The following is a 14849-nucleotide window of genomic DNA, read 5'->3' as shown; positions in this document are numbered from 1 at the left end:
AGAAAAGCCTACAATGATAATTTCTGTACCTTTTTTTTTAATGTTAAGCTGCAATTCCTGGGGATTGAGGAGCTCTTTCACACTGCTTTGAAACCCGTCCCTCACCCTGTGCAAGCAGCCCAAGGCTGAATACTTAGAAAAGGAACTTTATTGCTGCTTGTACAATGTGCTGTAGGACATATCCTCAAGGAATTCTGCTGGAAATGTCACACAATTGTGAAGAATTCAAATATACTTATATTAATCAAGATTAATGTAATCAAAAAGAAAATACTGCCTAATAAAAGATGAAACCAGATATCTGTTTGTAATCCAGTTTGAAGCTGCAGTCATTAATTAATTACAGCTTAAATATCTGTATGTACAGACACTACCAACTATTTCTTTGCTCTCCATAAATTTTGTTCCTTTAAACTTCACCTCGGTGTCTCCCTTGGCCAGCAGATAACAGGGATCATCTCTCCACGGACTGATCATCTCTGGTGTCTGCCAGAGCTGCTGAATCCCATCCCTCACACTCCCGGGTGTTCAAACCCCAGAGGCAGCCCTGCAGCTCATCCATGCACAAGAGGAGGCAGCATCCAGAGTGGGATTGCTCCCAGAGCTGCAGCATTCCTTCCTTCCTCCTCCTCCCTGCTGAAAAAGGTGGAATCAGCCCCTGGCAGGCCCAGGAGGGCTTGTCCTGCTGTGCTTTTCCTTTTTCCAGCTTTCATGTGGACTTGGGTCAGTGCTGGGACATCCCTGGGGGTTCACCTGTGTGATGGGAGCCCTCAGCTCAGCCCAGAAGCAGAAAGGACCCGAGGTGGGGCCCAGAGCAGCAGCTCCTTCCTTTGTTTTGGCTGCTCCAAAAGAGTTGTCCCAGTGTTTTTGGAGTGTGGTAATAGAACCATGGAGAAAAACAGAAATTACTGCTGAAAACAAAGATTAAAGCAATGCTGAGGAGTGCTCTGCTGCTTTGATTAGGATGAAAGAGAAGAGGCAGCATTCTCTTTTTTTGTTGAGCTGTTATCTCAAAGGCAACATTCCAGGGTGGGACTTCATTCAGCAGCCATGGGATCAGCCCATAGCAATGATACCACCTGGAACCTTCCACCTCCTCCTCCTCCCTGCATGCTCCTTTTTTCTGCCCTAAGAGCACAGGTAAGACTGGGCTTCTTGCCCTTCAAACTCCATTTTAATCCTAGTGACACTGATGAGGCTTTTTCCCCATAATGGGGGGCTCGGCGGGACAGACCAACAGTGCCGAGAGGGGGAGCCCCAGAGCGATCCCACCCCCGAGCTGCGTGATGGAAGATTCTAAACAACTTCTGTTTCGAGGGTAAAGAACATTAAAAAAAAAAAAAAATCAAAAACTAGAATTGTGTTTCTGCTGTTGCTTTTCCCGGGGGATCTCCAATACTGTAAGATTCAGCCTCTTTGTCTCTCTGACAGCGCCTGAAAGTTTGCGTCACAAAAAGGCCAGAATCGTGTTTTGAAGTTGTGGGAAAGACCATTTCGTAGACATGAGATTCGGACAGAAAGACCGTACTGTCTCTCTAGGGCAGGAAGTAGGCTCGGCAGCTCCAGGCGGTGGAATTCACATGCGGCTCACGGCTGCCTTCGGCCGCCGGCGTTAATGGAATAAAAAGGGCCCCTCAGGGGCGGCGACGGACGTCCGGCAGCGCTCCGGGCGCGGGAGAGCCCTTTTGTTGTCCACCCCCTTTTCCTCACGGCTGATGGGCCGGGCCGGGAGGGGGCGGGGCCGGCAGGTGAGTGGCAGCGCCAGGGGCTCGCGCGCTCCCGGGCTCGTGCGTGGGGGTCCCGGGACCGGGACCGGGAACGGGAACAGGTGTAGGTCTGGGTCTGGGTCTGGGTCTGGGTCTAGGTCTAGGTCTAGGTCTGGGTCTGGGTCTGGGTCTGGGTCTGGGTCTGGGTCTGGCAGGCCGTGTCGCGGCCGGGGCTGTCACTCAGGTCGCGGCCAAGCTCCCCAGTGTCGGGGCCGCCGTTCGAGGGGCTCGGGCGGAATTCCCAGTCGCCCAGCGGGAGGAGACGGGGGCGGCGGGAGCGGCCCCGGCCCCTCTGCGCGCTGCTGAGGCCGCGTCTTCCCTCTGTGCATCGCAGGTGCCTTCATGAATAACTTAAATGACCCTCCCAACTGGAACATCCTGCCCAATCGGCGCGATCCCGGCGATGACGGCAGCCGCTGGAATTACGCCCTGCTGGTCCCCATGCTGGGCTTGGCCGCCTTCCGTGAGTAGCGCTGGGCCCCGGCCCACCGGGGGCTCCGGGAGCGGGGCGGTGACAGAGCCGTACCCCGCCTGGGACTTCCCCAGGCCTCCTTGTTTATAGCGCTGTAAACAGCCAGCGCTCCTGGTATCGCTCAGGCAAAGACCGCTTCTCACGCACACGGACGAATCCATATTTAATAAGCTCCAGTATACAGAGGTGTCTCTGAAGAAAAGTAAGATACAAGATGTGCTGGAGAGCCCAGAGGTAACAACGCCAGATGTTGCTGATGTATTTATTTACTGGGCCTAGAAAGTTCTCCATGCAGTATCCCCATTGGAAGCCTCCAGTTTGTTTCTCCATGACTTTATTTTCCTTCTCTAATCTAAGTAGTGCTAGCATAGACAATAAAAGAATAGGGGTATTTTATTTCAGAGAAAGCATGATCATTTAAAGTGACTCACTTTAAATAGTGAGAAATACATTTTGTAGAGACATGTAAATAGAGGTGAGTATCACTGGCAAGGGCAGGAAAGAAAGTTTTTTACCACTTAGTAGCTTCATTTCAGGCATAGCTAATTAATCATACCCCTCACTGCTGCATGTTATACTTGCATCTGAAGTCTTGTTTATGTCTGATAGGTTGGATCTGGACCAGAGAATGTCAGAAAGAAATAGAAAAAGAAAAACAAGAGTATTACAGAAAAGAGTCAACTTTACACAAAGACCTGGAAGGCAAATACCGGGATATAATCACGGAGAATCGTCGCGCTGTTGCTCATCTGGAGGTGGAGCTGGAAAAGGAACGCAACAGGACCCTGAGCTACCGTGAAGCCCTCGTGTCCCAGAGCCGCAAACTAGTAGAAGAGAGGAAGCTCCTAGAACAGGAGCAGGAGAAGCTGGAGCGAGAAAAACAGGTCCTTTTGCACTCTGGAGCAGAAGGTACCTTGTACCAGAGTTGCCTGGCAAAGGAAGAAGAGTGGCAACAGAGAGCCAAAGAATTACTAAAAGAATTTGAAGAGGGACTGAAGGAAAGACAGGACATCTACTGCAGTCTTGTAGTACCCAGAACTCAGAGACTAGAAATAGAGAAAAATCTGCTAGTTAAAGCAGCAACTAATCCTGTTGCTATGGCTTTACATATGGAGAGTGGCTTAAAAGATATTTTCAAACATGATAACTACTGTTGTAATGTGCTGAACAGAACCAGGAGCCAAAATGGAAAGCTTATGTGGCTGTATCTGAGATACTGGGAACTAGCTGTTGAGCTGCAGAAATTCAAGAGGGTAGAACAGGCCATGTTAGGAAAACGCTAAGTAGGGGAGGCAGTGGGATTCCGTGTGATCCACCATGCATGGTAGGGACAATCACAGTTGTAGTCCGAAGCTGTTAAATTCTTCTGCTGTGTGGCCGTCTCTCCTCCTCCTTGCACTTGTGTTTGCATGGGACGTGTGCAGTGCTGGTGCCTTTCCTCTCACTAACAGCAGATGCTCTGGTGAGCTGTGCATGCTCCTGAGCTCCACGAGTGTCTTTGTGTGGCAGTATAGAGATACTCCGACTCCCAAGGTATGAGCAGCAGCAAAACAGAACTCAGTTTAGAGGGATTTGCCTCATTGATGGTCACACTCCAGCTAACAGAGAATGGTCATTTATCTCCCCCAGGTGTGGTAGCACATTGTTGTCCTTATCCCTGACATTTTACGTGTTGTCTCAACAATGTATTTTTTTTATTACTATTATTTTTTAAAAGTTTATTTAAGCAAGACTGATTTTGAGGCAGATATTTGAGAGAGATGGTGTTGGAGCCAGCTGCTTGACACATGAATCTTACGTGTCTGTGTGTACAAATATATAGATATATATGTGTGTGTGTGTGTGTGTGAAAGTATTCTGAGGATGGAATAGATTGATCCTGTTTCAGATTAGTCAGTCTTGCATTGTCTTCCAGCTTAATATACAAATAATGTTTTATGAATGAAACATCCAAAAGATGCTAATTCAAATAATACATAAAGAAACAGATTGATGTCTCATTGGCACTTGGGATCCATTATCAAATTCTAGGGAATGTATAAGCTGGAAGTTATATTTTCATATATTGGAGATACCTTAATAATACTTCTTTTTTTCTCAGCAAGGTTTTAGTTGCACCCCAACAATGTGCCACCATTATGGATGTCCCCATGCTGCTGCTTCTGCCTCTCGGGGCACTGGCTGCCTCCTGGGTTGCTTGTAGGAACTTCCTTGCCATTGCACCCGGTTCTGCTCCTTGGACAGGTGCTGTTTGTTATTTCCAGATGGGAACATAACTGCAGCCTGCACTGGTAGCCACTGCTCTCTTTCCACCTGTCTCCCTTCTCCCAGAACTGAAGTACATGCTCTCTTCTGCAGCTCTGAAATTTTGTGCTTGTGGTTCACCACTTTACGTACACATGAGCGTGAAAGCCTACAGATATACAAGCTTTGCAAACTTTTAATAGAGGGGCCTTTTTAATTTAGCTAGTAAAATAAAATAAGATTTGGTAATAATAAGTACAGTGAAATAATAAAAAAATAAACATCCAGATTAAAAAAACCCAACAACAAACAAAACTTTTAAACCCAGTGCATTTCAATTTCTTAGAACTTTGAGTATACTTTGGGTCCTTTTTAGCAGTAGGAACCACCTTTTTTCAAACGTGCCATGTATTTAAAATAATAACTTTTTTCTTCCCCCTTTCTAATCCAGCCTTAGACCTCAAAGGGGCAGTGTTTACCCTTGTGTTTATAGCATCTAGTCTTCTCTGTTACTTGACTTTGATTAGTGCTGATAGGTTGTCAGTTCATTAATTGGCAGTTTTATTATTTACTGAGGGCTAGACTTGACAAATGTGTTTGCACTAGGCAGTCATGTAGAACCATGGCTTGGAAGCAATCCAAGCTAAGTGAATGTCCATCTTCCTGCAGATGTGGGGTTTTTCTCTTACTGTTCTCTCCTGGTTTCATTTTAGTCTGAGCACAGAAGACAGCAGATAAATCTTTTGGAACAATGTCCGCAACTTAATCCAGTTACTAAATAGAAATATCTAACATGAAACAAAATTCCTGAACAGAATAGATGTTTCCCAGCTACTCAGTTTTCCAGTGGAGACTTTGCTCACCTTGGTAGTCCCAATTATACTGTTGTGTTGACTTGTTAATCCTTTCTTCATACTGATGTTTTTAATAAAGTTTTAGTAGACAAACTTGGAGGAAAAAAGAGAGATCACAAACACCAGAAGGGCCACAGTTTGTCAGGGTGCCAAGCGTATTTGGGGTGGGAGATGAGAACACAATTGAGTTGCTAATCGTGTGTGACCCTGAGCCAAGCTGCTGCAGCTGGACATAGGCATGCAGTCTAATTGCCCAGGGAACAAATTAGTTTTAATAACAGCCCGTGTGTAATTCCTTCAGGATGTGGAAAGTAACCATCCAGCTGTGGCACACTTCACATGCTCCTGCATGCAGTTAAGCTGCTCAGCTGACTGTAAGAGCAGACAGTGAATCAGTGCCAGTGTATTTGAGATTCATGCCTTGAATTTGTGTAAGTTAGCCTTAAAAGATCAGAGGTTTTATGCTTTTTCATTTTTTCATTGTTTGTTACTCATATCACTCAAAGTGTTTAAAGAAAATGTAATCAAGGGTAAAATACTATTTTTTCAGTATGAATATGTATATTCAAGCCTTAAACACTTGAATGTGCAGGGTTGGATGCCATGTAGTAAAGGTTTGATACTCACTTTTTCTTTTTTAGAAGTGTCATTTATTTGTACAGCTAATTGAACTGTTGTTGAACACTTCAAAGATCATTGTCTCAAGACAGAAGGGTTATTTCAGAAGGCTTTTAAAAAGTGTATAACTGATTTGGCATCACTGGTCCTGTTAGATTCTTCCAAAACTCATGTTTGTGGGTATGCAATGTATTTTTGAAATGTTCCCCCTTTGTAGGTTGTTATTCTGAAAATTCTAATGTAAGTTTCATCTTGCCCAGCACTTGTTCTGAATTAGTTAATTGTTTGGAACTGCCCATATACATATGTAGAATGCAAGAATAATTTGTTTTCAAAGTATTTAATGAACTTATTTTTATTATAAAATTGTCACTCAGCTATTAAACAATAACAATTAATAAAAACCTTTACATATTTCTGCACTGTTTCATAACTTGAGGAAGGTGGGTGGGGGAACTGGAATTTGCTACTTTATTCAGACTTTACAAATTGGCATATAAAAAGTTTTGGTCTTGGTGCTGAGAAAACAGCATGTTACAAAGTCTTTTTTTCTTAGCAAAGAACACTGTTAAACAGGTAAGTGCGGAACATTAAAGATGTGGGGTTAAAGGTGACCGTCCCTCTGAAAGACTGGGGACATTGCTTCAGCAGAATGTTGTGCAGGATATTCTGCCTTCCTCCAGAATCCCTCAGATGTCTCATTCTGCATGTCAGCTGCTTCTTATTTCCCTCATCTTCCTGCTCTCATGAAGAATTGCAATCCAGCTGCTCTAAGGCAGCGTTCAGACACACTGAAAATCCTTGTTCCTGTAATAAAGGATCCTCAATCTGTTTGTATTTGACACGGTCCTTCACCATCCTCTGGCTCTATAAATCTTGGGTTTAAGCACTCTTGTGTGAGGATGAGAAAACTGACTGTTCCTCTGTGGAGGATACAAGGCAGAAACAATGGTCAAGGGTTCAGTTACTGCAGTGAAATCAAAGGAATTTGAGTTATTGCTGTGAAAAGAGGATGAAAGGCAGGGTTACAGTTGCAGTTGTGGTGCAGCTAGGTATGAAGGCTTTTCTGGTTTGCATGCCAAGGGCCGCTTTAGTGGTCATTAATTTACTGCCTGGTCCAGGAGCTTTCCCCGGTCACTGCCTGTCTGAGACGGCAGATGGACCTGATAAGAAGTAACTCACTGAAATTTAGCATAGCTCAGCAATGAGGCAACGGCCACTTCACAGCAAAACAGCTGAGTGATTGCTGCTACAAAAACTGAAAGTAAACTGAAAGTCAATGTGCTTCTGGAAACAAGGAGTCTGGATGGAAGAGTTTGAGGAGAGCTGGTGGATTGTAAGAACAGCGGTGGCACCAAACAGCCCTGTGCTGGGATCACCCAGGCTGTCCAGCTGCTGGAAAAATGCCTCCTCACTCTTCATAACAGGCTTGTATTTCTGAGATACCTCACCTCTAAACTTATCTCAGTCAGAACAAAATCCTCAGCTGCTGTGGTTGGTGTTTGTGTGGCTGGATGCTGCTTCCCCCTTGTGGCTGATGGCTCTTCCAGCCGGCAGCCGCAGCCGCATCCTCTGCTCCCATGAGCATTAGGAGCACATCTAATGCCACGCCGTCAGAGCTCTCTGGCCCAAACACCTCCGGGGGTAATAACAAGAAAGGTGAGCAAAACCGTGGTGTTCGGCGACCAAACCAGAATGAACTTGTCTCCGCTGAGGTGTGTGCTGCGGCAGACCTCTGTGCAAAAGAGGCAGGCGCAGGGGGGTGGGTGTAGTTCAGCAACCTGTTAGCACATGATCGTATGTTGAAGCACTGGAGAAGAAAACCGTGACAAACTCGATTGAGGAACACTGTTCATTGTTTAATGAAGATGGCAAGAAGCAATCTGCAAATGTCAACATGTTCTGCTGCCTGCTGGAGGAGAGACACTTGTGGTGTGACAGATCCCAAGCAATAGCACTTCACAGGCTAAGAAATTTAGGGGGACACTGACCACTACAGAATGGTTTGGGTTGGAAGCAACCTTTAAAACTTATCTAGTCCAACTCATCTGCAGTGAGCAAGGACATCTCCAAGCAGACCAGATTGCTCAGAGCCACATCCAACCTGACCGTGAATGTTTCCAGGGGTGAAACACTACCACCTCTCTGGGCAACCTATGCCAGTGTTTCAAAACAAAAGAATTCTAACTTATGTCTAGTCTAAACTAACTCTCTTTTAGTTTAACATCACTATCCCTTGATCTGTCACAACAGGCCATGCTAAAAATTTATTCCTATTCATAATAAGCCCCCTTGAAGTACTGAAAGGCTAGAGTAAGGTCTCCCGAAATCTTTTCTTCTCCAGGCTGAACGACCCCAGTTTTTTCAGCCTGTCTTCACAGAAGAAGCATTCCAGCCCTCTGGTCATGAGATCAATTTGGTGCTGTCCACAGAAGCATTTCTACTTCTATGCTCCTTACCTGTATTTACCCCCAAAGTTATTCCAAAGGTGAGATGTGTCCGAAAATGGAAACAATATTTTGGTGATCTTCGGACTGTATATAGTGAAATATTAAAGACAGCACACCTATTTCCCTGATGTCAAAAAGAAGAACAAAACAACAAAGCATGCTGCTGCTGGAGCTGGTATTGCCTCAGTTAAATATTTATATATAAACTGAAGTAAATATTAGACAAACTACCAGCATAGACAAACATAAAGATTGTGCCTCTTTCTGGGAGATAAAAAGGAGAAAGAGGCCACGTGAGCATCAGTGTCAGTTCTGGATGCACTACACAAGACATGCTATTCATAGCTTGCTCCCTTTTATTTTTCTGTGGCTAGGGACACTGCCACTTCCACAATAAACATAAACTGAAAGTTTCTCGACATGTCAGATTGCTGAAGGAAACTTCTTGCCACCATAAAACTACTCCAGAATGGGATGCATGTGGAAGTCATTGTGTGTGACATCCTACCTCTGCTGTGTTGCCAGTAGTCTGGGACAGAGTTCCAGCAACATCTCAGTGCTGTCTTATTTCTCCCTTGCAGTGATACTTGTTAGCACAAGTTGGAACTTCTCTCCAATCTGCATAAGTTTACAATCTCAGGGGAAGAAATTTAGGCTCCAAAGTTTATTGGACATCTCCAAAATCTTTAGGTATTCCTGCTGTGGGCTGGTAGCAGCAGCTTTCAAGCACTCCCATAGGAAACCCAATCATGCCAGCTGAGGAGCTGTGAGAGCTGTGCCTTTTGGTTACTTATCAGGTAGAGTTTGAGAACAACGGAGCATAAAACTTAGATCCAGTTAAAGATCTACAGATCATTCATTGGCAAGGTAAACTGCATGACCACCTGTGATTGTTTATTACCCTTAAAACTAAGTAACTCTGAAATATCTTGCCTGTGTATCTTCCTTTCTAAGATGGTCATTATCATCCCCTAGGCTGGAGATTTTGAGTCTGCTCTTGAGCCTGGGGCCCCTTTTTTGCACATCTGGTCAAGGATGTTACCCATTGGCAGCTTGTAAAAGGATATTTTGTTTTCACCACCTATCTTAAAGGATGGGCTGTCACAGACACTATTTTATTTAACTTCTCCTTCTCCTTCTCCACCATCTTTACATTTCCATCTTTTCCTGGTTCAAACTCATTACACAAGCAAGAGTAATTGTATTGCTGTATATGATGCTTTGACTACTAAGTAGGAGCTGACTGGAAAGAAACTGGGATTAAGGGTGGTAAGATATTGCTATAGAATTAAGAGTAAGAGTTTTCACTCCAGCATCTGCTGCAGGACTGAAAGGGTCAGAAAATAATGTACTTAATCCTAATAGCCTCGTATATTGCAAGGAACGATGAAAATACCTGGAGAGTTACAGATTTGTCCTGTCATACCAGGCATGACAGAATCACAATGAAAGGATCATACTGCATTTCATGCCTGAAACTATTGATTGCAACCTGAAACCTAGTTGCAAACAATGTGTATTGCCAGTGGCCTCTGCTTTTCTCAGTGGCTTTACATGAAAAGAATTGTTTTTTCAAATGAATAGTCCTGTCCTTCTTCTTCCTATTTGTCCTCCCCTTCACAGGATCCAGATTAAAAAACTTCCCCCAAGGCAGTCTCCTCCAGCCTGTGATGGAGGGCAGAAAAAAATCATAGAATCATAGAATATCTTGAATTGGAAGTAACACAGAACCACTTCCAACTCCCTGCTCCTCACAGGAGCATAGCTGCACATAGCTTTACGTAGCTGTAAAAGATTTCAGTTTGCTTTTAAATTATCTCAAATGTTTCATTGTGACAATAAATAGGAACAATTAATACACTATTATGAAACTGTGCAGAGCAATTTGTTCTGAAAGCTGTTGCACAAGGTATCTCCTGAATCTTTTAGAACCTAAGGCTTCAAACTTCAGTTTTTAGCACTGGATTCCAGTCTTTTTCTTAATTTGTTTTTGTTGCTAAGTCTGGTAATCCACGTTTATCAGGATATTTCAAAATCCTGCTAATTCTGTCAGCTGTTCTGATTTTGTCCTTGTCAGCAGATGGACTTACACCTAAAAGAAGAGAAGCTGCTTGAGCACTTGTTTTCTGTTCAAATCCTCCTTTACAGTACGATGAAATGCTACAAGTTCAAGGTGGAAACTCTACATGGAACAATTGCCACACCAAGTCCAGTTGGTGCCGTAGTTCTGGCCAGCCCTCGTCTGGCTTGGCTCAGCTCTGTGGGCACCTGCAGGGTCCCTGGCACCCTTGGCACCATGTGTGTCCTGGAGGCGGCTGTGGCTCCTTCCATGGAGGAGACGAGGCTCAAGCACTGCAGACAAGCACTTCAGCCAGTGCTTCACTCTGCCCCTCCACTCTCTCAAGGACGAGAAAAACCCATCCTTAGAATCACAGAATCGTAGAATCACTGAAGTTGGAAAAGACCTCTATGATCATCAAGTCCAATCATTTTTCCAAACAGGTATGGTCGTGTTCGAGGGTCCCAGGATGAGGGAAGAGACAAGAATCTTGACTCCATGTTTCAGAAGGCTGATTTATTATATTATGATATTATATTTAAATGCTATATTAAAAGAATAGAGAAAATTATACAGACAGAAAGTTAGAAAGGAATAGAAAGGAATGAGTAACAAAATCTTGTGACTGCTCACAACCTCGACACAGGTGGCTGTCATTGGTCATCAAGTAAAAACAATTTCACATGCTGGGTAAACAAGTCTCCAAATCTCCAAATCATATTCCAAAGCAAATAACATGGAGAAGCTGAAGATTTTCAGTTTCTCAGGAGAAAAGATGCTGGCAAAAGGATTTTTCATAAAATATGTCAGTGAAAAACAGGTTCACCACTAAACCGTGTCCCCATGTGCCACATCCACACACCTTTTGAACATTTCCGAGGCTGGAGATTCCACCACTTCCCAGGGCAGCCTGTTCCAAAGCCTGGCCACCCTCTCCAGGAAGCAATTTTCCCTACTATCTAATTCAAAACTCCTCTGGGCACACCTTGAGTCCATTTCCTCTGGGTCCTGTCACTTGTTACCTGGAAGAGGAGACCACCTCCCACCTCATTACAGCTGCCTTCCAGTCCTTCTCCACATGGGATAGCTTCCTGAAGGGCTGGAGGGAAGCTATGCTGACCCAGGGGTGCCTGTGCTGGCACAGGGAGGTCACAGCAGGAGCAGCTGGTTTGATGAAGTGTGTCAGGCTGCACCTGAGCTCCAGGGGAGGACAGCTTGTCTCCAGCTGGGAACATCCCTGTGGAGCCAGGCTGCCACCACATTCTGAGGGCTGCCCATAGCCAGGAGTTCCTTGGCCCAGGTGGGTCCGCACTGTGACCAGACCTGGCTCCACAAAAGGAAGCAAGTGGCTCCGTCCTTCCTTTAGCCTTGATTTATATCCCAAATAACTTTCTGCTACCATTTCATTTCTTTATTGCCACCCTGTCTCATACTCTTTCATAACATCATCATCATCATCCTGCGAGATGAAAGACATGTTCATCTAAGAAAGGGAGTATGCCCACGTTCTTCCACAAGTGCCTGTGTGTGTATGTGCAGCAAAATATAAGATTTTTATAAAGGGGATATTTCCCTTTTAATTGGGTTTTTGTAAAATTGTGTGTTATTTATAGACAAGTTGGCTTACTTTTTTTATAGCCCTCTTTAGCTTTTGAAAAAGTAGTATATTAAAAATATGGGAGTAGGAGACAAAAAAACAAATGTGTCAAAAACCAATTAGAAATGTTTTAACACGAGTAATCCAATCCAATAATTAGTAGTATGCAATACATTTCTTGTGTAGTAGCCTATATCATGAAAGGATGATTTTCATAGAGATTTATTGGCCCTAATAGACCTGTGGGACCTGCCAAACATAAGCCTAGCATCTCTTGAAGGAGGAGTTTACCTTAACTGGGGAAGGGCGCTGTTGAATAAATAAGTGACTGTGACAAGGCAAGGCAGCCCCAACTTCCCTCTTCCAGTCCACAGGGTGGCAATATAGACAACACCTCCGAGCACCTGGGGATCATACTGGCGCTGCTGTCACTGCTACTGTAAGTCCTTCAGAAAAAGGCACAGTGCCTTCCAAGGTCATTAGCCATGCTATTACACTGATAAAAACATTTGAGCTAGATGGCAGACCAGCGTATTTGCTTCTGCAAATATTTAACAACTGATAGATAACTTACAACCACTGGCACCTTGCATTACCAGAGAAAAATAAAATTCTTCTAAAAGAGAATTTTCTCAATGTAAGGCAATCAGGACTGTATTTTTTGGATTCTGATAGAAGCTGCTTGCTCATGAAACTTAGAAGAGAGAAATTTTCAGTAGTCCAGTTGCCACGTGACCACAACTAGATGTATTAATTGAACTAAATAAGAGATATAACATGAACACAGTGTTGCAGTTGACACAACAGAAGGAAGGAATGCCATCCATGGAGGCCTGGACAAGCTTGAGAAGTGGGCATATGAGAGCATAATAGGGTTCAACCAGTCCAAGTGAAAGGTGCTGCACCTGGATCAGGGCAATCCCAAGCACAAATACAGGCTGGGTGACTAATGGACTGGGAGCACTCCTGCAGAGGAGGACTGTAGGGATGTTGATGGACAACAACCTGGATGTGAGCCAACAATGTGCATTTACAGCCCAGGAGATGAATCAACCAAATTCTGCATCAAAAAAAGTGTGATCAGCAAGCCAAGGGAGGTGATTCTCCCCTGTACTCTGCACTCGTGGGTCTTCACCTGGAGCACTGCATCCAGCTCTGGGGCACTCTGCACAAGGAAGATGTGGACCTGCTGGAGCAAGTCCAGAGGTGTCCACAAAGATGATCAGAGAGCTGGAGCACCTCTCCTCTGAAGACAGGCTGAGAGAGTTGGGGCTGTTGAGCTTGGAGAAGGGCAGGCTCCAGGGAGACCTTAGAGCACCTTCCAGTCAGTACCTAAAGGGTCTACAAAGAAGCCAGAAGGGGACTTTTGACAGGGCATGCAGTGATAGGACAAGTGGCAATGTCTTCGAAAATGAAGAGAGTAGGTTTAGATTAGATAATAGGAAGAAAATCTTCACTGCAAAGGTGGCAAGGCACTGGGACAGGTTGCACAGAGAAGTGGTGGATGACCCATCCACAAGCTGGGTGGGGACTTTGAGCAGCTTGGTCTAGTGGAATGTCCCCCTGCCAGTGGCTGGGAGTTTGGAACTAAATGACCTTTAAGGTCCCTTCCAAAGCATTCTATGGTTCTATGATGACTCTGGGAACAAAGAACTAAGTAAAAATCTAATTATGATAGTAAGCTGTGCTTGAAAGAAGAAATGGTGGTCTAAGGGGAGGTTGCTAAGGCAGATCCTGAAGGATCAGTTTAAGAACAATGTTTTGTTATTCTCCTACTAATGACTAAGGACAAAAAATAGTAGCATGGTAATTAAATGTTCCTGACACATTCTCAGAAGGACTGGGAATGCTGTAATAGTATCAGTCAGGAAGAGCTGTGCAGCTCAATGCACTGGAGTAGCAGAAACAGAGTGAAATTGAACATATGCTTTCAGCAACTTAGAAAAGAGACTTCTGCCACAAGCTAGGAAATCCTTAGTTGGAATCAGTAAAGGAGAAGAAAGTTGCTGCTCCAGTGGTTAATCAGGAGATAGCACATCCACAGACCTGACAGGGTCATGAGAAAGGCAAGTGCTATCACTAGGCAGACTGAGACACTTTTCAAGTCACTTTAGGGAAATATTAGTGCCTATTGCAAAACCCAGGGAAAATCCATATGGGCTACTGTATACAGTTGTCCATGTGAAGGATGAAGATTTCTCTTTTTTTGTAACTTTTCTATCCAAAAATATTGAACAGCCTTTGGAATCAACTTTGAACACGGGAAGATTGCAAAAGGATGCTACAATGCATTCACCTTTTTTTTTTTCCAGGGGCTGGACTTACAAGATCTCTCCTAGTTCTTTACAACACGGTAAGGTTGCAAAGGGATGCTACGAAGCATTCACCTCTTTTTCCAGGGGCTGGACTTACAAGATCTCTCCTAGTTCTTTACTTTGGCCACCCTGTGTCACTGCATACAATGAGCCTGCAGCTGACAACATGTCTTATTACACATGCAGTGTTAGATTTTATATATAGTCTTCAGTGACAAGTAATTTATCTTTTGAAAACAACAATGTTCAAAGGGAGCAGTGTTGTTATGATTGTGCTGAAATAACGAGGATAGGAGTAGTATCTGTGATATTTGCTAACCAGTGGGGTTTTTTTTTATTTTTGAGCACTATATCTAGGGTCACTGAAAAGGTGAAGGGACCTTTGGTTTCAGGCCCATTTATAAAAAAGACATGTTCTTCAGACCTTGTTCTGTACTGATTAGAGGTGTTGGGGTAAGCAGATTATGCTTATGA

At 44.2% G+C, this 14849-nt stretch overlaps 1 protein-coding gene across 3 annotated transcripts; it reads left to right on the top strand.

The window, feature by feature from the left end:
• Positions 1-1230: 1230 nt before the first annotated feature.
• On the top strand, positions 1231-6358 carry CCDC127 (coiled-coil domain containing 127). 3 transcript variants are annotated; one of them, XM_041476639.1, is made up of 4 exons: positions 1271-1318; positions 1432-1748; positions 2101-2229; positions 2848-6358. In XM_041476639.1, the coding sequence occupies exons 3-4, from the start codon at positions 2109-2111 to the stop codon at positions 3519-3521; spliced, it is 795 nt and encodes a 264-aa protein (XP_041332573.1). In that variant the 5' UTR covers positions 1271-1318; positions 1432-1748; positions 2101-2108; the 3' UTR covers positions 3522-6358. The 3 variants fall into 3 exon arrangements, with proteins under 3 accessions (XP_041332572.1, XP_041332573.1, XP_041332574.1); XM_041476638.1 differs by having other exon boundaries at positions 1231-1748; XM_041476640.1 differs by lacking the exons at positions 1271-1318; positions 1432-1748 and adding an exon at positions 1763-1830.
• Positions 6359-14849: the final 8491 nt, after the last annotated feature.

Source organism: Pyrgilauda ruficollis, unplaced genomic scaffold (assembly GCF_017590135.1).
Source record: "Pyrgilauda ruficollis isolate IOZ18807 unplaced genomic scaffold, ASM1759013v1 scaffold39, whole genome shotgun sequence".
In the NCBI taxonomy this organism is placed as follows: domain Eukaryota; kingdom Metazoa; phylum Chordata; class Aves; order Passeriformes; family Passeridae; genus Pyrgilauda; species Pyrgilauda ruficollis.
This window is presented reverse-complemented; position numbering and strand designations above follow the sequence as displayed.